General features: G+C 43.5%; 2 protein-coding genes across 3 annotated transcripts in view; one reads left to right on the top strand and one right to left on the bottom strand.

Annotated features, from left to right (window-relative positions):
* LIMS2 (LIM zinc finger domain containing 2) overlaps window positions 1-23536 on the top strand; it is an 83771-nt gene that overhangs the window by 42796 nt on the left and 17439 nt on the right. For both annotated transcript variants that reach the window (XM_036744435.1, XM_036744436.1), the window contains exons 2-4: window positions 2141-2300; window positions 3865-3931; window positions 4888-5008. In XM_036744435.1, coding sequence (XP_036600330.1) covers window positions 2141-2300; window positions 3865-3931; window positions 4888-5008 — 348 coding nt within the window. The remainder of the gene's footprint in view (window positions 1-2140; window positions 2301-3864; window positions 3932-4887; window positions 5009-23536) is intronic.
* Window positions 5541-22451, bottom strand: GPR17 (G protein-coupled receptor 17). Its single transcript, XM_036744437.1, has 2 exons — window positions 22298-22451; window positions 5541-8527 (listed from the first exon to the last, which is right to left on the bottom strand). The coding sequence occupies exon 2, from the start codon at window positions 8491-8493 to the stop codon at window positions 7477-7479; it is 1017 nt and encodes a 338-aa protein (XP_036600332.1). The 5' UTR covers window positions 8494-8527; window positions 22298-22451; the 3' UTR covers window positions 5541-7476.

Raw genomic sequence — 23536 nt, 5'->3', positions numbered from 1 at the left:
TCTGAACCTGTGATTTTTCTGGTTATATAAAATGTCAGAGTGCAGTTTATTGGCTTAAAATTGCACTAAGATCTTTGGTTTACTTTCTCAACAAATGATAGTCTTAGAGAGTTGCCTAGAGCAGTGTGTCAGTAGAAATGAAGTCAGGATGCATGTTGATTTAGGAAACCACAAATTAACATTATCTATGTTGTATTGTATTTTTATTTATTTTGCTAAACATTTCCCAAAGACATTTTAAATCTGGTTCCCTCACATTGGGGAGCCCCTGCTCAATTGCAAGCTAAGAGTTTGACCCCTCTACCCCGGAGCAATGAGGGGTCAAGTGACTTGCCCAGCGTCACTTGACTTGCCTAGTCTATGTCAGAGGAAGTATTTGAATCCAGCTCTTCTCGACTTCGAGAGTAGTTCTCCATCCCTAGTAACCGTGGCTGCCTTTAAGTTGTGTGTTAAAGACTCTAAATGTCACAGAAGTTCACAGAAAAGAGAGATCCCTGTAGGCTAATGTGGTTGGAGACCACTTCACGAATGTGGAGGGATTTGAGGTAGGCCTTGAAGGATGGAGAAAGATATAAATATGGGGAGGTGGGAACAGCAATAACAATAAGGCCTGGGCCCTTGGCCAGAGGATGGTGTGCTTTGCCCAGCAATCTGAAAGCCTGTATCTGGGCTCTGGGAATTATGTTATGTCATCGGCTCCAGTGGTCATTGAATCAGACAATTCAGATTTCAGAGTTACAGGATTTCCTGTTTATTTCTGATTTCCCTGAATTACATGAAAAAAACAAAAACAAACCTCAAGTATATTTTGCCCATTGCTAAACTGGTGGTTACCCTCAACACAATTCTCCTTTTCTGTCAGTCGCTTGTTCTTCCATTTGACAGCTAATGAGAAAAGAAAGCGATGTTATTTTTAAAATGCCATCACATTCATAACTTTTTTTTCTTTTGTGGGGGTGGGGAGAGAAGGAGAGGGATGAGGTGGGAGTATTGATGAAAGTACATCCAACCCAAGATGGGATATGAGCTGAATGTTCAGAAAGGACTGTGATAGCCAGGAGGATGGGTTGTTAAAGGGAAAGGGAATATTGAGCACCATTTCTCTAACCTTTTAAGTGTGGACAAACTGCGGCCTCCCCAAACTGTCCCCCTGGGGACATTCCATCTCCTTTCTGTGACTTGGTGCATGCTGGTCCCACGTCTGGAATGTACTTCCTCTTCATCTCCACCCTTTAGAGTCCTTAGCTTTTTCTAGAACTTGACTAAAGTGCCACCTCCTTCACCAGGCCTGTCTTCATCCTTCCACTGGAATGACTGTTTCCTTTGTCTATGTTTTGTATTTACTTACAGCTGTACGTGTTCTTTCTCCATAGAATAGAATCAACAGAAGGACAGGGGCTGTTTTGTTTTTCTCTTTGTATCTCCGATCACCTACAAGAGTACCTGGCACACAGCAAGTGCTTAGTAAATGCTTGTAGAATAAATGATGACATTATCAGAGAAAATTATAGGCTGGAAGGATTTCGGGACTGATCTGGTATGGAATTCCTATATTCATTTTTAATTATTAACAATAACAGCTAACAGTTACGTAAGGCTTTAAGGTTTGCAAAGCTATTTATATGTATAATCTCATTTGATCCTCACAACAAGCTTGTGAGATAGGTGCTTTTAATATTCCCATTTTACAGGTGAGGAAACTGAGACTATGAGCACTGACGTGACCAGGGTTTCAGAGTTCTGCCTTGAACTCAGGTGGTCTTGATGCCAAGTCCCGTGTTCTGGCCACTCTGTTAAGAGATTTCTTCAGAAGACAGTCTAGACTCCAGCTTCAGTTTCTGGTTTTGTACCTGATTGGGACTGGTGTATCTGAACTGTAAAATTTTAGGGGCAAAAATGCTGCTGTATGAAGTTCCAAGTGTCTGTGGTCCCAAACAAGTGATAAAGCACAGAAAAACTCTGGGACTAGGGACATTTTATCTCCTTGGCCTTAGGGCCAATCCTGGATTACAGAAAAAAGTTCTTGCCAGAAAGAATGAGACAGTTGTTGCTCTAAACTTTGCTCCCCCTACCCCCTAGCACACTATCATTTTTGGATGCCATCCAGAACCTGACTGATTTTTTTTCCTCATTTATTCAGTAACATGTCTGATGCCCTGGCAAATGCCACATGCCAGCGCTGTCAGGCCCGTTTTGATCCATCTGAAAGGATTGTGAACAGCAACGGGGAGCTGTACCATGAAAATTGTTTCGTCTGTGCCCAGTGCTTCCGGCAGTTCCCAGATGGACTCTTCTATGAGGTGAGGATGTTTGCTGCGGTGCCCTGGCCTGTTGCCGGGGCCTTACCCTGCACGCTCCCTTGGGGATACGGGCTGCTGCTGTCTTAACCCGTCAGCTGCCCCCTGCTCGTTTATTCTTAGTCTCTCACCCCTTTCCCTCACTGGCTGCTGGGTCTGCTCCGCTCTTCTCTGGTCTGCCTTGAAGTCCTCACTCCTAGAGCATGAGACTTCTTCCTTTGGCAATCAGTGGTCTTTTGTTTTTGCTGTCATAGAAAAGTCAAGCAGCTGAGGGTTCTGAGACAGAAGAGTATTGTTTGGAGGGTAAAGTGAACACCTACAGCCTCTGTGCACTTAGCCGAGCCAATCACATTATTTATATTTATTTTACAAATAATTTAAGTTGTAAGAAACTGAAACAGGAAAAAAAAGAAACATTTTTAAATGTAGGGAGGTGTAACCAAAGGGGGATGCAAAGGTCTCTTCCAGGTCTAAAACTCAATTCAAATTATGCCTTTTACCAGTTAGTCCCACAGATCATGGCATTCAGTGCCTCCCACCATCTGCTTCTATTCTTCCTTTCCAAACTTACCTGTTGTGCTCCATGCACCTTTGCCCTAGACAAACTGGACAACTCTCCGTAGCCCCAAATCCTGTGTTTTCCTTTCTCTTACCACTGTGGCTGTAATGTCTGACCTCTCACACCACTGCCATATTTATCACCTCATTTCCTTTTGGTGTTCAGTTGGTCCAACTCTTCTTCCTTGGCAAAGATATTGGAGGGGTTTGCCATTTCCTTTTCCAGCTCATTTTATAGATGACAAAACTGAGTCAAACAAGGTAAAGTGACTTGCCCAGGGTCACACAGCTAGTAAGTGTCTGAGGCCAGATTTTAACTCAGAAAGGTGAGACTTCCTGTCTCCAGGCCCAGCACTGTACCACTGTGCCACTTGGTTGCTCCTTCAATCCCTACCCATCCCTTAAATCAAAACTCAGATGCTACGTGCTCCATGAGGCTTTCCTTTCTCTCCCTTCCTCCCAGATACCTTCCCTCTTAGACCTCACTTAGCATTTTGATTCATACCTCTCTATTGCACTTATGTAATACTACCTATTAGTTTTCTGTCTCTATATTTTATTCCCCTACTAGACCAGGACGTGCCTGATGGCAGTGACTTGGTTTCTCCTAACTCTCTATCTCTCCCGGGGCCTAGCCTAGTGTTAAGTGCTTTATACAGAGGAGGCGCTTAATAATCATTATTTGTTCGTTTGTTACATAGAACATTGACTCTGATATTTGCCACAGATTGCCTTCTATTTGTTAAAGGACTGAAATCACCGTCACTAACGTTCCCCTCTTCCCTTCTTTTATCTTTCTTCTGTTCCTCTCATTTCAGTTTCTTTCCTTGTGTTTCTCCCATTTAATTGAATGATCTCCAGTGCTGACTGTTTAAGGCTTGTGTACAGAATCTAGAGTCTTTAGACAAAGTGCAATGGAACTATGATCTGTAATAGATGAATCAGAAAATAAAGTAACCCCAGTAGCCTGGCATCCCTCTTACCCCTTCTCTCTGTGTTTTGTTTACAGTACGAAGGTCGCAAATATTGTGAACATGACTTCCAAATGCTGTTTGCTCCCTGCTGTGGGACATGCGGTAAGGCCAGACTAATGCCAGATCTGCCATTTCTTTATTCTGAAGGTTTTATTTTATGAAGCGGGGGAGTGTGGGATAGTAAGGGGGAAGGGGCTTGTTTTTAGAGGAAAGTGAAGGCTAGCATTTGTGCAGGTGCAAGAACCTGAAGAATCACCCCCATTGTTTGTTATGGTACCTGACATTCAGCCATGGGAAGATTACTCATTTACCCCTTAAAAATAGACACCTTCTCCCCTCCAGCCCCCTTTTCTGAGTCTGCTAGCAACATTTTGTTGTTCAGTTGTATCTTCCTGTTCATGACCCCATGGACCATTTCACGCCAATAATGTTCATGGGGTTTACTTAGTAAAGATACTGGAGTGGTTTGCCATTGCCTTCTTCAGTGGTTTAAGGCAAACAGAGGTTAAGTGACTTGCCCGGGGTCAGACAGCTACTAAGTGTCTGAGGCTGGATTTGAATTCAGGTCTTCCTGACTCCAGACCCAGCTCTCTATCCACTAAGCCACTCAGCTACCTCCACTAGCAATGTAAGCCCTTATCTTAAACCATTATCAGCTGAGAACAAATCTCTGAGGAAATGTGACATAGGATAGTTATCTGCAGTTCAGGAAGAAGCCAAGAGGGGAGGAATAGGGCTATAATGGTCCTGACTGGGGAGATGGCAGGGCCCAGAGTCAAACTTCACAATACCACGGAGGGCCGGCTTCGAGAGAATATGAAAATGTAACCTAGAGATGGCACACCCCTACACAGAGCACAGTTATTTTCTTGGCACTTGCTTTAGGAAGTAGATTTATTTTCCCCGTTAGAGGTTATTTTTCATCTCCTGTTATAGTACATTGGAACAAACTTGGCAAAGCAATGAGAAAATGTAAGAAGAGTGAAGCCGTTTCTCGCCCGGCAGGTGGGAGGGAATGCATCTCTCTCCCTACTCAAGTCTGACTCTTTGTTTTCTAGGTGAGTTCATTATTGGCCGTGTCATCAAAGCCATGAACAACAACTGGCACCCAGAATGCTTCCGTTGTGAACTGTGTGATGTGGTTCTGGCTGACCTGGGCTTCGTGAAGAATGCTGGGAGGTGAGGAGGAGCCGAGGCCCATCGGGGCAATGGGAGAGGAGTGCGGCGGATTGGGGAGGGGACGTGAGCGAGAGGAAGATGTTGCTCATATGTAAGGCACCGGGGCATGACAGAAAGAAGCCTGGCCTAGGGGCTGGGGAGGCTTGGATATTAATCCCAGCTCTTCCCCTCTTGGGTTCAAGTAAAGGCTCTTTACCTCTCTAGGCCTCTGTTTTTCTATCTCCAAGTGGGGATAACACCTGCCTAATCCAACCCTCACCCAGGGATGTTATTCTGACTGCACAAGGGAATTGGTGTCAAAGTTCTTCAAATAGCTCGCATTTATGTGGTGTTTTAAGTTTCCGAAGTGCTTTCCGTATATTATGACATTTGATTCTCACAACAACCCTGTGAGGTAGGTGCTATTATCACTGATTTTTGAGGCTGAGAGGGTTAATTTACTTGCCTCGGGTGACACAGCCAGTAGGTATCTGAGGTACTCTATCCATTGTGCCAACCAGCTGCCTGAAAAGGAGGAAGAGCTATACGCATTCTAGTTAATCAACAAACATTTATTAAACGACTTCTGTGTGCCAGGCATTGTGCTAAGCACTGGGGATACAGAAAGAGACAAAAGATGGTCACTGCCTTCAAGGAGCTCACAGCCTAATGCAGGAGACAACATGCAAACAAATATATACAAAGCAAGCTATGGACAGGATAAATAGGAAATAATTAGCAGAGGGAAGGCATAGGATTAAGAGGGGTTGAGAAAGGCTTCCTGAAAAAAGATGGGATTTTACTTGGGACTTAGGAAACCAGAGAAGTCAGAGGTCAGGAACAGAGGAGGGAAGCATTCCTGGCATGGGAGCAACCGCAGAAAATGCCTGGATCAGAGTTGGAGTGTCTTGTTTGTGGAATAGCCAGGAGGTCAGTGTCACTGGTTCAAAGGGTATGTGGAGGAGAGTGAAGTATTAGTGTGATGGGGGGAAAAGGGAGTACTGGCTTAAGGGTTAGGCACAAGAAGGCAACCCTAGGCAAATGTCACACTTGGGATTGGGAAACCGTGGTGACTAGAACTATGAAGAATGTAACTAGGGTGAGAATCAAGGATCCCCAGGAAGTCCATTGGCTGAAGGGGTAGAAGAGGGGCAAAGAAGATTTCCTGGTGGTTAGCAAGGGGAAGAGAGAAATTTTATTAAAATAACATGATACAGCTTCACACTTTAAAAACTATGCATATTTATAATCAGCATACATAAGTACAAAAAAAGAAAATCACTGTACAAATGGAAGGCGAAGGGGGGATGGGGTGGACTTGGCAGGTAGGACACAATGTGGAGGGTGTGAAGACTTCCTTGGGTTCATTTGGGGATCACCAGGGGCTGGGCAGAGGCGTGCTGGATAGGGTTGCTTAGTTTTGCCGATAGAGCCCATGGATTTCATGTCCTTAAAGTCAAATGGAAGGGAGTGTGCATCCTATTTAAGGCATCCATGATCCATGCCATGGTTTTGTTCCCTTGCTCAGGTCTCAAGAAAGATGAGCAGGCCAGCCACAGGCCCTTACATGAGGTATAGGACACAGGTTGGGAAATTGTAAAGAGATTGTCAGAACAAGTTTTAAAAAGAAGAATTTTTAGGAGCTTTTTTTTTTTTAAATTAGATCAGGAAATCTCTGGAGCAGAAATGAAAGTTGTCTCCTCTCGGTTTAGGCTACACGTATAAGATGTCATTTGGGGACCAGCCTGACTTGGTCTCTATGGGTCCAGTTGTAATCACCCATCAAGTATAGTCCACATCACTGTGTTAACTAAACTAAGCCGGTGATGTCTATAATCAAGCACCTGATAATGTGAACCCTGCAGCATTTCTTCCCTCCCTCGCCACCACTCCCTCTCCTACCCTCTTTCCCCAAGACATCAAAGCAGACATTTAAAGGCACTCTCTTTTTCACTCGAGCAATTTTCGGATCATTTTCTTGGATTCTTTGGGGAGTAGCCTCCCCCACTCTTGCCTTAACATAATAGGAGGTCAGCAGCTCAGCGGTCAGCATCGAGCTTAGAGAAAGACTTTCATTGTTCTCCCATTTTCATGTCCCTCCCCCCTTTATCTAGGCTGAGATCATTAGGGTATCTAGTAACAGTAAGTGAGCATAGCTGAAAATTTTTCTTCTGAGGGGGAAGGTGTCTTGGTTTGATTACATGTTAGTCCTTGCTTTTCAGAAATGTAAGAACGTATTAGAAACTGAACAACAGGTGAAGCTGCTGTTCAGGTGTCCAAGCCGGATATTAGTGGTCCACCAATATTTGAGTCCGTTTTCTCAGTAGGTGGATGGTTGGCTGTGTTTATGTGGAAGAAGCTGGATTCTTCTATTTTGACATGCAGAGAAATGCCTCCAGTGGAAGGCCTCTCTGCACAGGAAGACAGCCTGCTACTGAGGCACACATAGCCAACACAGAGAGGCAGCGCTTTATGTCTGGATATCTCTTTCACAGTTCAGATTTAGCACTTAGGGAGCTCTCATTTGTCTTTCCCTCAAAACTTGGTGGCAGGGTCAAGGCCCTTTTGCCACAAAGCAAGTTACACAAAGCATCACGGAACTTCTCAGCCACAAAAAAATACATGACAGGGTCCAGGGCACCATTGAGGCTGGTGAGGCAGGATGTGATGCGGTTACTGAGCGCCAGGACCCGCTGGGCCTCACAGGAGGCCCGGGTGCCATCATACTGCAGGACATAGATATATCGATTGACATGGTATGGCACAAAGCACACCAGGAAAATCATGAGCACCATGATGATCATCTTGATGGCTTTGTCCTTGAGGTGTTTCTCCACCCGGTGGCCGCTGCGCAAATTCCGAATGATCAGCAAATAGCAGGTGACAGTGGTGACAAAGGGGAAGGTAAAAGCCACGGCCAAGGACACGAGAGCATTCCGGGAGGCTTTCTCCCGGTACAGCTGTAGGCAGACGGTCGTGTTGTTCACCTCCACCGTCTGTGCACTGACCAGTAGCGGGGCCATAGCCACAGCCACCACCACCCAGAGGAAGGCGCAGGTCAGATGGGCATAGAGAGGCCTGCGGAGTTTGATGGACTTGATAGGGTGTACGATGGCGAGGAAACGGTCAACGCTGATGCACGTGAGGAAGTAGATGCTGGCGTACATGTTGAGGTAGAAGAGGAACCCGGTGAGGCGGCATGGGATTTCCCCAAATGGCCAGTGGTTTCCAGAAAAATGATAAACAAGTCGGGTAGGAAGCACCAGTACAAATGACAAATCGGCCACAGCGAGATGCATCAGAAAAACGTTGGCTGGGGTGCCCGATTTTTGGTCCCGGATAAAGAGCCAGAGGGCAAGAGTATTGCCAACAAAGGCCAGGATGAAATCCAGAAGATAAAAGGAGGCAAAAAGAACATTTTCCAAAGGTGTTTCTTTGCCACATTGCTCAAAAACATCCAGGGAATCGTTGAATTTATTTGAAGGGTCCACCACCAGGCTTTTCATTCTTCAGCTCAAGTTAGGAGCCCGAGGAAAGAGCCTGAAAAGAATCAGAGGATCAGGTGACAAAGGAACCAACAAAGCCAAATGCACCCTTTGCCAGGCATAAGTGAGGGTCTAAATTTAGGATGACCCCAAAGGTTTGTGGGTCCCAGAGTTTAGCCTTTTAGACAACCATGAGCAGATTCGGGAAATCCCCAGTAGTGTAAAGATCCATAAAGAGAAATCAAATGAATTCACGATTCGAGTTCAGCTCTTAAGATTTACGGAGTGGCTCCTAAAGAGGGCAAATCCCCTTCCTTGGGCTTAGTACGATTTTCTGAGTATCCTTGGGGCTGCCTCTGTTAGTTCTGGAACATTAATTAAATAAACAATTCCAATGTTGCAATTACCTCTTTAATGAGGCTTATTGATGCCCAGACAAATTTGTTTGGGTGTCACAAGGGTCTTTTGTTACTGAAATTCTCATACACAATGCTTCATTTAGGACCTCTGCCTTAGACTGAATTGGGAGGGGGGGATAGCATGTGTGGAGAGAAAGGCAATGTTTGGCTCGCAGCCTCACAAATAGTCAACCACTCAATCATGGTGAGCCTGGGCTCAGGAGTCAAGAATGCTGAGTTCATATATTTTACTCTTCAGCCTATATACCCCCTGGGCAGATGAAAGGAAGAAAGAAAAAAAAGAAAGAAAGGCCCCATGAAACATAGTCTAAGCTTTCTTTCTTCTGCCTTTTAATTCATTTAAGTTAAAGGATCTACTTAACACAAATTTTCCCAGCTTATGTTTTTCTGACTACATGTAAGATTCTGCCAATTCTCTCCAGAGCTCATTGTCAACAAGAACTCCTTTGGATCTATTGAAAGAAAGCTGGGTGTTTTTATTTGGGAATGTAGTACCTGTTATACCTAACCAGGCAGTTAGGTGGTTTAGTGGATAGAGCACTGGGCCTGGAGTCAGGAAGACCTGAGTTCAAATGTGGCCTCAGACACTTACTGGTGCGTGATGCTGGGCAAGTCACTTAACCTCTGTTTGCCTTGATCCATAAAAGAAGAAAGTAGCAAACCATTCCAGTATATTTGCCAATAAAACCTCATTGGCACGCTATGGTCCATGAGGTCACACAGAATTGTACATGACCGAACAACATACAAATAGCTAGCTAACATGTTTGTGCTAATAAAGTTAGTCAAACCTGACCTTACTATTGGCAGACTTTTTCTTTAGGATTTTCTCTGCCATTGAGGCTAGGATATTAGACTCGAAATCAGAGAGGCTTGAGCAGCAATTCTACCTCCTGCACTTCCCAGCCCTGTGACTCTGGGCAAATTATATAATCTCCCTCAAATTCAGTCTCCTCATCTGTAAAATGGATATTGTAAAGCCCTGTAGTACTTACTTCGTGCGGCCATGGTGAGGATCGAATGAGATAATGTACCACAGCACTCTGGAAAATCTTAAAATGATATATAAATGGCAGAAATAGGTATTGTAGTTTTTGCCGATGTTTTCTCAGTTTATTAGAAAAGCTGCTAATCAGGACATAAAAACACTCTCTCAACTGATAACAGGATCTTTATCATCTCCAGGAAGCAGTTTAATGATAATAAAGTCCTGCCCTTGCCCATACTCAGAAGGCAGTTCAGTAGCTTTTCACCACTAGGGACGCAAGCAGGTGACAGGCCGTCCTTCTAGCCTCCCAGAACAACCAGAGTCTCCCAGGCAGTCATTGGCAGAGACGCAGAACAGCTGTTATCTGTTTCTTGCAACCACCACCTATGGCTGCTTTCTGTACCATTAGTTCATCCGTTTACAAAACTACACCCACAGCTGCCCTTATTCTCTCATTTTCTTGGCATATCTCAGCTGCCTCTCCCAAGATTAGAATGAGAAAAAAAAAAAGAAACTAGAGAAACTGTATCCGATACCATAACTTTCCAAGCCATCTTGGATTCAAAAGTCTTGTTGAGATTTGGCTTGTCAAAATTGGGACAATCATGGCAAAAAGATAAAAAGGGCCTAGCTGGATGCCTCCCCCCGCCACCACCAAGGGCTATATATTTTTTTCATGGAGCCCCTTGATATTGCATGGCCAGCTCCTGTAGAGTTGCATAGTGTGCATGCAGATTCAAAACACCATTATATAAGTCTGCACAAGCTTGCTAAAGACGCCCTTTATTTAAAGCCATGCTACTGAATCAATTAGTGAGCATTTATTAAGTGCTTAATATGTGTCAGGCACATGTATGTTTATATGTATATATATGCATATATGTGTGTATATATAGGTACGTATATGTGTGTGTGTTTTTAGAGGGTTGGGCTCATGAGATCCTTTTTAATTCTGACATTCTGGAAAAATCCTCTCAAAACAGTTTTTTATTATAGGAACAAAAAAGATCCGATATGATAGTATTGAGAGGTTGATGGAACATCATCAATATCGTCATCGTCATCACTAGCATGTAAGCCTACTTACAGTAGGAAATACATATTATATGCATACTTACCTATGGATTTATATACACACAAGTGAACTCGTCCCTGCCCTCAGCAGGGGCAGAGTTCTGTATCGTGTCCTAGAGGTACAATTGAGCCTCCTGTGCAGAGGAGTGATGTGGTCAGACTTATGCCGGGGAAATGTCAATTTAGCAGCTGTGGGGAAGATGGATTGGAGAGGGGGAAGATTATAGGCAGACAAATTAATTAGGAGCCTGTTATAAGTGTTTAGACAAGAGGAGATGAGGGCCTGAATTAGGTCATGACTGTGTGAATGGAGTGAAGGGGTTGGATGTAAAAGGTAGTGTTAACAGTACAGTTGACAACTGATTGGATATGGAAGATAAGTGAAAATAAAATATTAAGGAGCTAAGTGGCTCTGTGGATAGAGCATTGGGCTGGCAATCAGGAAGACGACTCATCTTCCTGAGTTCAAATCCAGCTTCAGACACTTGCGAGCTGTGTGACCCTGGACAAGTCACTTAACCCTGTTTGCCTCAGTTTTCTCATCTTGAGCTGGAGAAGGAAATGGCAAACCACTCCAGTATCTCTGCCAAGAAAACCCCAAATGGGGTCATGAAGAGTTGGATAGGACTGAACAACAAAAAGTGTTAAGGGTGACTCTGAGGTCACAAATCTCAGACTGAAAGAAGGGTGGTGCCTGTAATGATTTTTAGTTTGCACATGTTGAATCTGGAGAATGGCTATGGAATATCCAGGTAGAGATGTCCAGTTGGCATTTGGAGAAGTGGTACTGGAGATTGGGGAGGGCCGGATATATACATTTTTGTAGTCACTTACATAGAAATGATAATTGAATCCGTGGAAGCTAATGAGATGACCACGATAGAGTGCAGAGAGAGAAGAAGAGAAGGATCAGGGTACCCTCAACTATCATGTAGTACATATGCATGAGAATATTTGTCCAAATCCCTCTGGTACCTCTGCACAATCATAGGGTTATAAATTTAGAGCTGTAAAGACCCTTAGGTCATTGAGCCCAACCCCCTCATTTTACAGATAATAATAATAATAATAACATAGCATTTATATAGCACCTACTAAGTGCTTCACAAATATTATCTCACTTGATCCTCACAACAACCCAGGAAGGTAGCTGCTTTTATTATCTCTCTTTTAAAGATGAGGGAACTGAGTCCTGGAGAGGTTAAGTGACTTCCCTAAGGTCTCACTATAAGCGTCAGAGGCCAAAACTGAGCCCGTCTTCCTGACTCAGTTTATGTATAGTGCTCAAACACCAAGACTATGGCAGAGGAGCCTGCAGACTCCTGTGATGTTAGCTGTATGACTTGTCCTAAGCGGAAACTGGGAGATGTGGGGTGGGCAGGAATGGAGTGGCCTTAAAGAGCTGCACCAGCCTTTTGGGAAGGCCCATAACATTTCAGAGTTGTTGCCAGGTTTAATGCTCTGTCTCTATTTCTGAACTCCCAAGTTAAAATTCTTATCTCTTCTGGTGTCCCCCCAAATACCACCCTCCTCTCCTTCCCAAACCCACTTCCAGAAGGAGAAAAGAGCCAGTGATGGCATTAGCACTCTTACTTAGTGCCAGAATGTTAAGTACAATCAAATCTGTCAAAAAACGAATTTCTTCTGTGCGATTTCCCTCTGCTTCTCCCACGTCTCCCCGCTCTGATGGCTGCTGTCAAAGCAGCAGGTGACAGGCTGTATGATATAAATCATTCCTCTGGGCGCATGGATTCATTTGTGGGGGAGGGAGTGAAGCACTTCCAAGGGAGAGCCTCAATCTGATTTTAAGAGAAATAGTGGAAAGAACATTGACTCTGAGAGTCAGAATGCCTAGAATTCTGGCTCTGCCACTTAGCTTAGGCAGGTCACCTAACATCAGTTTCATAATCTGTAAAATTAGAGGGCTGGCCTCATGATCTCGAAGATCCCTTTCGATTCTGAAATTCTGGGAAAATCCTCTCAAAATAGTTTTTATTATAGGAATAAAAAAGGTCCGGTGTGATAGTGCTGGGAGGTGAAGGTGAGAACTTAAAACTGAAGGAACTTCATCATCACAAATAGCATTTATAAAGTGCCTACTGTATGCCAGATATTGTGCTAAGTATGTTACAAATATCTGATCTTCGATGCTCACAACAATCCTGGGAGGTGGGTGCTATTATCCTCATTTTACAGATAAGGAAACTGAGGCAAACAGAAGTTAAGTGATATATTCAAAGTCATAGCTAGTAAGTGTCTGAGGCTGGATTTGAATTCAGATCTTCTTGACTCCAGAATCAGTGCTCTATCCACTGTTCCATCCAGTTTCCTACTGTATACATTTATATAGTATATGTAACCTCACTTTAACTCTGATGTAACAAAACTCATCTTCAGCCTCTCCCAAGGGTGTTCAGTTACTAAATTAGGTGGTCAGACCTACTGATGACATGAATCTTATAGATAGTGTTATAGGGCAGTTCTCACATATAAGCATAAAATAATAGCTCCAATGATGCTACACGCCTATTTCTGTATCACAAAATAATTAGTATGCGATGCCATATACTATGATTAGAATATAACCCCCTCCTCTAATTTTTGGAGGGGGGCAAGATTAAAAGCCATCCATCACTATGTCTTCTCCGAAGAGCCAATTGTCACTATCTGCATAGGGTTGCTATAAATTAGATATCAAGCCATTATCTCTAGGAAAATTCCAGTTAATCCCAGCGAACTTCCTCTAAGAGACTTCCAAATCACTGAGATGGCAGTTGCAACGTAGAAGGAAACAGCAAAGAGAACATGACCGAGTTCGATTCTTTCCTTTTAACACGTTGTCTCAGAGGTCACTCTGGTGTCGGGGAAGAGGTCCAATGCTACAAATCAGAAGTGACTGGAGTCTAAGCTGGCTCACTCACTAGTTCTAGGACCTAGAACAAGTCACTAGCGGCTCAGGTTAAAATGGGGACAATGATGTGTGCCATGCCAGCTTCACAGGGTTGCTGTAAGGATTAAATGAGATTATGGGAGAGATCCTTGAGGGCGAGTCCTTAACCTTTTTGGTGTCATGGGCCCTCTTGACTGTCAGATGAAGCCTATTTTTATTTATTTTTATTTTCTTTTGGAGAGGGGAAGGCAGGGCAATTGGGGTTAAGTGACTTGCCCAAGGTCACACAGATAGTAAGTGTGTCAAGTGTCTGAGGTCAAATTTGAACTTGGGTCCTCTTGACTCTAGGGCTGGTGCTTTACTCACTGCTCCACCTAGGTGCCCCTGAAGCCTATTTTTATGTGTATAAAATACATAGGATTACAAAGGAAGCCAATCATATTGGAATAGTTATCAAAATATAAAAAAAGTTTATAGACATCAGATTAAGAACCTTTGTCTTAGTCAGGGGTGGGGAACTGGTGGCCTTGAGGCTGCATGTGGCCCTCTAGGTCCTCAAGTGTGGCTGCAGGTTGCCCATCCTTGTCTTAGATGAGTACTTTGTAGAGAATCACAGAATCCAAGTAAAATGGGCCCTCAGGGGTCATCTAATCATGCCTGAGAAGAAACTCTATCTACAACATCTTTGATAAAAGGTCATTCAGCTTCAGCCTGAACGCCTCTCATGAAGGGGAACTCACTATCTTCTGGGGCAGCACATTTCATTTTGAGATAGCTCTGATCGTTAGGAAAGCTATTCTTATATCTGAATGAAATCTCATTGCATCTTCCATGTACTGCTCTCTGTTCTGCCCTCTGGAACTAAGCAGAATTAACTGGTATCTTTTCCACCAGACAACTCTCCAGATATTTGAATATAGCAGTTATAGTCTGTCCCCTTCTCCCCACGCCCTGGCCCAGCTCCAAGTCTCATATGGGACATACTTCTCTATTTCCTTGTCATTCTAGTCACCTCCCTGATACTTTCTAGTTTGTCACCTTCCTTCCTAAAATGTAGTACCTAAAAGCCAACACAGCATTTCTGACATGACACAGGACTCTGGGGTAGAGTATAGCAGGACCACTGTCTTCTTACTTATGAACATGATGTGTCTTTTCTATGACAGAATAAGACCATGTCAGTCTTCTTCCATGTCATGCTGTTAACACACATTGAACTTCAACTACAACCCTCAGATATTTTTCATATGTACTGTTGTCTAACTATACCTCACATCCTGTACTTGTGAAATTGAATTTTTGAAACCAAGTTAAGAGCTTTACGTATTTCCTGATTCAATTTCATCGTATCAGATTCAGTTCATTATTCTAACCTGTAGAGATCCTTTTGAATCTGTCATCTAATGTTTTAACTACCTCCTTCCCAACTTGGTGTTATCTATGCATTAGATAAGCCTGCATTTATGCCTTCATCTAAGCCACTGATAAAAAAATGTTGAATAGTACAGTGCCAAGGACAGATTCTTTGAGGAACTCTCCTGGAGACCTCCCTACAAGCTATGGACCCGTTTATAATGTGGATCCATTCACTGATGACGCCTCCTTGGGTCTGGTCATCTGACCAGCCTAGAGTTCACCTAACCAAGTTATCGATCATCCATCTGACAGCTGTCCATTATCACTCCTGTTTTCAGAAAACATTCCAGTTCTACTTGCAGCTTCATATTCTTTGCAGCATGGAGCACAGCCCAGTACTCTGAACACTTGTCCCTATAGCCAAAAAAAGGATTACACTTAAAATTTATGGTCTGACAATTCTCAGTTTCCATTAATCAAAGAGAGCAAAGGTTCACTTTGAAGGTCTGCCATATGCTTCATTAATTCAGTATGAATATTCCTAAAGGAACAGTCCTTGATCCCATCAATAATCCCTCGTGTTCATGTAGACAGCTGGCTTTCCATTAAAAACACATTACTGTAGTTTATGGTAATGTTTAGAAATATAACTCTGAGTAGAACCGTGATTATGAGGACACAAAGGAGAGTTAGCGTAAAAGAATGTTCAGTTTAACACCCTTTTATTGAGCACCTACTGTGTGCAAGGCCGCATGCTAGGTGCTGGTGGGGTGGAGGTGTCCCTGTCTTTGGGGAGCTTACATGCCGGTAGGGAGATAAGGACAAAAATGATCATTGATACCAATTAGAAAGTGACCAGTGTGCAGGAGAGGCGTGAATAAATGACTGCTACTTGGGAGAGAGTGGAGAACCTGAAACATTTTTATAGACAATTCTTATTTTTACAAAACTCAAAAATGTATCTGATGACAAGGAGTAGCAGGCACTCTGAGCAGAGCACCAGATGCCCTAGAGGTCATCCTTTTGATTTTTATTAAGCTTTTTTGCTGCCCAATTCCTGCCCCTTCTGGCTCAGTGGTAATTTTCCTGAATCCTAAGAAAGTTACAGAGTCAGAAGGGAATGAATCAAGGTAAAGGAGAAGAAGCTCTCAATAGAAGAGAGAATATAGGGCTCCAGGGGAGCAGCAGTACCACATACAAGCACTGGGGACATTTAGGAAGGATGCTGAGAGGCATGAGAGAAAACTTGGCCACCTACCCACTGTTCGGATGAAGTGGATAGCACACGGAATCATTTGAACAGAGAACACATGGGATCCCCTCTTTGTATTTGTATGTCAACAGCAAGACCCACCCTTCCCCCGGTTTTCTACCCAGTAGTAACCTGGGGTGGTGACCAGTGATCTCAGGCTAGGGACATCCCTGAGCATATATTGGCTCTTGCAGAGCAGCTGTAATGACAGAAATAACAAAAACAACAGCTGACATGTAGACAATGCTGTACATAGCTCTTAGCACAGTGCCTGGCACATAGTAGGCATTTAATAAATGCTTATTGACTGACTGACATGGGGGATATGCTATAGCTTTTTAACAATATGGCTGAGGCAACAAAATAGACTGTCCTACAGATTTTTTTAAAGGAATTAGACAGCTGCCTTTCTAGCCATTAAGAGCCAAACTGTCTAGGGGTTGAAAAACAGGTCACATCCATAAGAGACTAAAAATGTCTTTTTGAACTTCAAGAGTCTATGTACCTGTGAGATACTAAGGGCCAATTAGAAAGTATCACCTGCTCCTTCCTTATGAAAGTGAAATCCATTCCACAAGTCAGTGTTTTAGTTGATGGGCTGGGAGCTTGAGGCAACAGCTGTCAAAATTGCACATCAAGTCAACATGGTGTATCCCTTGGGACCCAGGAGACCTCAGATCTGCTCTTCAGACTAGCCATAGGAAAATGATTTACCCTCTCTGAGTCCTAATTTCTTCATCTGCAAAATGACATTGGACTAAATAATCTCCATGGTTTCTAGAGGGCCTTGAAATTGGAAAAAATCGTGGAGGTCATCTTGTCCAAACCTCTGCCTACTCAAGAGCCATTCCCCCCCACCTCAGTATCCCCAATAGGTAGTCATCCATAGTCCGCTTCTTGCTTCCTGTTCCAGGAATTCACATCTAAAACCAAACTTACTAAAACAGCAGCCCCTCACCTTCCTGGAAAAGGAGCTGTGGTCGAGATAAGCGTTCCTTGCAGATCACTTCTCTTTGGGCTGAGTTCTAGACAGGAGTGACTCAGAAAGATGCCATTGGAAAGACTAACCTCACACTTCCTTCACTGAATGACTCATTCCTGAATTTTGACTTCAGTACTTTAAAGAAGCAAAATAAACAGAGTATGGAAGGAGGATTAGATTCCAAACTCACCCCCACACTACTTACTGCACTCCCACTACTTCCTTCCTCCTCGTCAGTCAAAAATCAAGCTTTTTAGTAAGCTGGGAAAAACATAAAAAGAGGGCTGGGAACAGCCTGAGTCTCTGCTTTTAAGCCACTGTACTGACCCAAAGTGGTCCAACTGCTGACCCCTATTAGCTCTCTGATGAGGGAGTGGTTTCTTACCCTTTTAAATGCCTGTGATTATTAACTACTACTCTCTAGCTGTACTCTGAGACATTGCCCAGCTTTCTGAGTCCCCTTTAGGGGGACCTCACATTCCAGACATGACCTTCCTGTTCTAATCATTTCATATCTACTTCACTATCAAGAAAAAAGGTGCTGGGTGTGGGTGTATGAAAGATTAAATGAGTAGGACTTCTGCAATTCTCATTGTGGCCTTGCATGCCTCTGAGTCTATTTATAACTTTTATGTTTGCAGCAAAATCCCAGTGATCATAATGGAGGTGAACAAAGGCATGGATAATACAAGAGCCTGGGCTGAGAGGAAAGTGATTGATCTTTGGAATGGGTTATGATGTTTAACCAGCAAATAGACCTTCTTAGTAGTACCTTCCTGTAGGCTATTCGTTGGGCCCATCTTGGCAGGGAGACAGAGAGAGGGAGAGGGAGAGGAAGAAGGAGGAGGAGGAGAAGAAGAAGAGGAAGAAGAGGAAGAAGAAGAAGAAGAAGAAGAAAAGCTCTGTGATAGGGAAATAGCCCAAGGTACTTATGATCAGTAGAACAAATGTAAACTTATATGTATGGGAAACAGGCAGGTGCCTATCTGGTGTGATTTTACAAGTGCCAAGAAGACTCTTCTGTCCCAAATATCTGTCTTCCCCGTCTCCTTAGCCTGCCAGGGTCCTTGAAATTCATCTTTACTGATTTATTTCTTTGGATTGACATAGGCATAAAATCCAGTTGCTGGCCACTTTTTAACTCCTTCCCTCGACCCCCCACCAGGATTAATTTATTCATTAAGCTATTTAGGACTTAGTGTGATTTAGTTTAATTCTGTGGCTTTCTTGAAGACAAGTGAGATTAGGCCAGTGAACATATGGGAATTTTGATGGGAAGGGAAGTAGGGAGGAATCATTTTGGAACAGACTGCCTTTAGGAGGGTGGACCTTGATGAAATTTCCACTCTCCTAAATTCCCCTTCCTCCCATGGGTGTTCAGGGTGGGCAAAGGCAGGGGGCAGCTCCAAAAAAGAGAAGCGAGATGATACTAGGAACAAAACTAGCAGTCTTGCTTCAATTTTGTCCAAGGACAGACCTTAACTTGTGCTGTTGGGCAATGTTCTGCATAGAGTATCAATAGCTTTGAGGAATTGAAATTCTTCTGTACTGTTTCAGAGGACTTGCCTCTCCTTGACATGTTGCTTAGACTCAGACATGGAGTTACAGAATGTTGCCATTCAAAAGGACTTTAGACATTATCTGGAGTGAGGAGAGGAGCTCTGGATGGCAATTAGAACCCGAGTTCAAAGCTAGGCCCTGCTGCTAGACTAAGTGCTTTCCAAGGTCCCTTAGACTAAGTGTTTGAGGTCCCTTTCAGTTCAAAGACCTATCCATCATCTTTTTTTTTTTTTGCTGGTGAGGAGATGGAGGCCTACAGGAATTTGTTGCTGTGCCCAAGGTCGCACAATGAGTTGGCAGATGCCAGATGTCGATATTAGGGAAGAAATCTCTCTTAAAAGATCTCAGGACTGAAGAGTTCAGGAAGACACATGTTCTGGAGACAGCTATGGGTGCGATAGTACCAGCTGAAAGGGAGATGGCAAAGATGAAAGGGCTGAATAGGGAATTACCTAGAGGCCTTGCTTCCCACTCTCGAGTCACGCCTTGAAGTCACAATGTCATTCAGGATCGCCATTCCCCATTTTAGCTCCAATTTCCCAGTGTATTAATTTGTTACTAATTGTTCTGCTTTGAACTACGACAGGAGAGCCCTCTAACTTTCCTGGTCGTTAGAGCTAATCGGCTGTTGTTTTTTTAAATTGGCATAAGAGGTGCCCAGGAAACTCCCTCCACTCTGTATCTGCTCTTTAATTTATTAGTCTCAGACCATTACTTGGGACAATGAAAAGCTAAGTGACTTAACTAAGGTCACACAGCCTGTATGTGTCAAGGTGGGACTTGAAATAAGGTCTTCCTGACACTGAGGCCAGCTCTCTATCCATTATACGACACTACCCTGAGAGTGAATTGTTCTATAGATCATATATTATTTGATGCTCAAATTAATTTTATTATTATTTTTATTGCTACTCCTCCTCCTCCTCCTACTGTTTAGTATTTATATAATGTTTTAAGGTTTGTGCAGTGCTTTTACAAATATTATCTTTTTTATCCTCACAACAACCCTGGGAGGTAGGTGCTATCATTATCCTTATTTTACACAATTGGAAACTGAGGCAGGCAGCCTCAGAGTGCCGCCGCTAGTAAGTTTCTGAGGCGAGATTTGAACTCAGGTCTCTAGGTCCAGAGCTGTATCCATTGTGTTACAGATCTATAATTGGTAATGAGGGTGTTATAAAACAGTCCCTGTCCTCAAGATGCTTATAATCTGGGTGGCAATAAGACAGGCTTCATGTTATAAGAAAGTTCTTCCCTCCCGTTTTGGCAGAGGCAGTGGAAAGGCTACAGTTTTGTAATAATAGAAATGTCAGCCTTTTTTAGATGTAACAGTGGTTAGTTTTTCCATTATTCCATTTTTTTCCTCTCCTTTTTTTATTCTTTGTCATTAGGGATGGCTCTCTGGCAGGAGAAGCAGGAAAGGATATTATTTGGGAGTATAGGTGATGTAAAAACAGAACATATCAGTAACAATGCTTTATAAAATTAAAAAGGGGACATGCTTCAAAGATCCATGATCAAGTTTGTGTGGGTACTCCACTGATGCTTTTGTCAATAATCATTATGAGTTGTTATAGCAATTGGAAGGAAGCAGAGAAGGAAGGAAGGAAGGAAAGAAGGAAGGAAAGAAGGGAGGAAAGAAGGAAAGAAGAATGGACAGATTTATCTGGTTCGGTATTCTGACAGTAAGTTTCTGGACTTGGCTAGGCTAGTCTTTGGGTGGCAGACGTATCATCCCATACTTGAAGCAGGCCTACACCTGTCAGAAATGGTATTTCATTGACAATGGCCTGTAAGAACACAGGGTCACCTCCCCCTCATGCTAAGACATCAGGAGTAGAACTTCAGCAGAAGGATGGTGGGAGGTGGATAAGACATACATGAAAAGAGAACATTCTAAAAGAGCATGGTCAGTTGTCAAATAAATGGTTAGGTTTGAATCTTCTAGATGAGATGACCAAAGAATAGCATGAGAATTTGTTCCTATCCTCAAAGCCTTTATGTTAGTCTGCAAATTGGATATTATTTATTATTCCTGCTCTGAAGACTGGAAGGCCAAGACATGGAGAGGTTAATTTGCCCAAACCCATGCCAAGGTTGCATAGCTTGTAAAAGGCCTTGAGAGGTCATCTGGTTCATTCCTCTGCTTGACTGTGGTAGAGCCAGGAATGCAGCCAAGGAGTGATTGCACCCTGGCATATGGTAGAGTGTTCCAGCCCCTCATCCTGGCTTCCTTCCCAATTTCAAATGACTTGGAAATCATGAACAATGAAAGAGTGAATTTCCCAGGTAGTTAATTACATCCCTAAAGGATAAGTAAATTTTATGAATCTCATTTCCAGATCAGGAAACCGCTAAATTAAGAATTAGAGTTTGGAATTAGAGCCAAGGTCCAGTTCTAGGGCTTGGATGGCTAGTCCACATTGATCCCAAAAGGCAATGGTTTTATTTGATGAAAATCTAAATAAGGTCACAGGAGAAACTGCTTGAACCTGACAGCCACCTTGTGGTTGTTGCGGCATTTCTCAGGCAGAAAGGAGAAGGAAAGGCTCTTAGGAGAGTCTAGGTTTAAGGCACATTTTCTCTTTTTAAAGCATTTGTGTAAATGCATAGCATCTGCTTGGGTGGGCTTTGCAATGAAAGAATTGCCTCTTGAAGGAGTTTTTGCCTTCCAAGGCCACCAGCGGTCATGAGAAGCCGGACTGTAACACAGGACTTTGAATGATACAAAATCAGATTGACTAGGAACGCTCAAACTGAAATCAGAATTTCACACTTCAGTGATATCACCCTTGAAGTGATCACTGGATTGGGGACGACAAGGCTGGGTTGCTTTTTTTTTTTTAAAAATGAACATTTTCCCAAACACCTCATTCTTGCATTTTAAAGCAAGGAGATATGTAAGGATGAAAAATCTGCACAGGTTTCCACAGATGTTCCTCTGGATCTGTGGAATGCATCTAGGCTTGCTGCCAGCCCAAGGGATAAATAAAGTCAGATCCGGAGGTGAGGTAGCCTGTTAATTAAAAATCTGGCCAAGAAACAGTCCTACAAGAAATAGTTAGGGTATGTCAGGCTGAGACTCAGAAAGTCACGAGTTAAACTATACAAAAGACCTATTAGGGAAAGAAGAGATCACACTAAAGTGGGATTTCCAACACCAGTTTATATTTTGTTTTGCTTAGGAAATTAATCTGTTGCATCATCAATAGTTTGTTGTTCCCTTACAGCTCTGCTTTCTTTCTTCAAGTTCATTTCTTTGCACTGGGGGTAGTGTTTTCCCTCTTTCTGTTAGTCCCCTTACCTCTCACAGTTCCCAGGGAAGAAGGAAAAGACTCAGGAGTGGGGTCCAGTATGTTTCTCTGATGCCGGCAAGTCAGGGAGAAGAGAAGGGCAAAGTGAAGTCAGCCGGAGGGTCCTTAGGGAATCCCAGCAGAAGGGTCAGCTGTAGGCTTAGTGAGGGTTGGAGGAGGGAGCCCTCGTATATAAAGAAGGCAGTTAGCCCAGACTGGGTATTAGCAACTCCTTCACGCTGCAGGGAGGGAGGGAGCAAGAGAGGGCAGAGAGGGGGGCCCATTCCCCTCTATGAAAGACAGGCTTCATCCCTGTAGAACCCCTTGTCAAGAAGGGGAGCTCCTCCCGCTTTTCTAATATTTATGAATATTCCACTGTGTTCCCCGCCTCCCCCTCACGCCCCCAGAGCCAAATCCTTTCTGAACCCCCAGTCTTGGATTTTCTTGAGTCTGTTATTATTGTAGGAGAGGTAGAGAGGTGGGGGGATGGGGCTGGAGGGGTGAATCTGGTTGATATTAATAGAAACAACAGGACATTTCAGAATGGGATCATTCCATAATAGTAGGAATGGGGGGCAAAGGGGCTGGCTACCATGGCAACGAGTCTGTGCTTCTAAGACTGCACTTGGCAGGCAATAGAGGGGGGTCTATGGGGCAGCAAGAGAGTTTGTGAATGGGGAGGGGGTGATAATAGTCAAGTCAGTGGGAAAAGCTGAAGGGCCCTTGTCTGGCCAAATGAGAGGGGACTCTTTCAGGACAGTTGCTGTAGGGTCCTTGTGTCCTGCCCTGTATAATTGGCCTCCATTAAGCATAGCTGAATAAAATTGACGCCTTTATCTGGAGATGAGCACAGCTGCATACTTCCTAATAATAGGGTGCTGTCTACCCCTCACAGGCAACTTGGGCCCAGTCTGGGAGTCTGCATTTTAGAGAAACAGGATGACTTGTAAAGTGAGCACCAGGACTTTCTCTGTTTCTCTGTCATATAACTCTCTTTGGTAACATCTTGGGAGAGTGGAAAGGGCGAGCAGTGTGTTGTAGATGTGGTTGGAGGTGTGTGTGTGTGTGTGTGTGTGTGTGTGTGTGTGTGTGTGTGTGTGAGAGAGAGAGAGAGAGAGAGAGAGAGAGAGAGAGAGAGAGAGAGAGAGAGAAAGAGAGAGAGAGAGAGAAAGAGAGAGAAGCAATGATTTTTCTAATTCACCCAAGGGTTGCTCTCTTGACCAAGACTTTCTCTTGGTCACGCAGATGAT

The sequence above is a fragment of the Trichosurus vulpecula genome, chromosome 2 (genome assembly GCF_011100635.1).
Source record: "Trichosurus vulpecula isolate mTriVul1 chromosome 2, mTriVul1.pri, whole genome shotgun sequence".
NCBI classification, from domain to species: domain Eukaryota; kingdom Metazoa; phylum Chordata; class Mammalia; order Diprotodontia; family Phalangeridae; genus Trichosurus; species Trichosurus vulpecula.
The sequence above is the reverse complement of the archived record's forward strand: the minus strand, read 5'-3'. Positions and strand labels throughout refer to the sequence as shown.

Coding starts and splice junctions, on each gene's coding strand:
- GPR17 (XM_036744437.1), bottom strand. CDS start 8,493: ATGAAAAGCCTGGTGGTGGACCCTTCAAATAAATTCAACGATTCCCTG.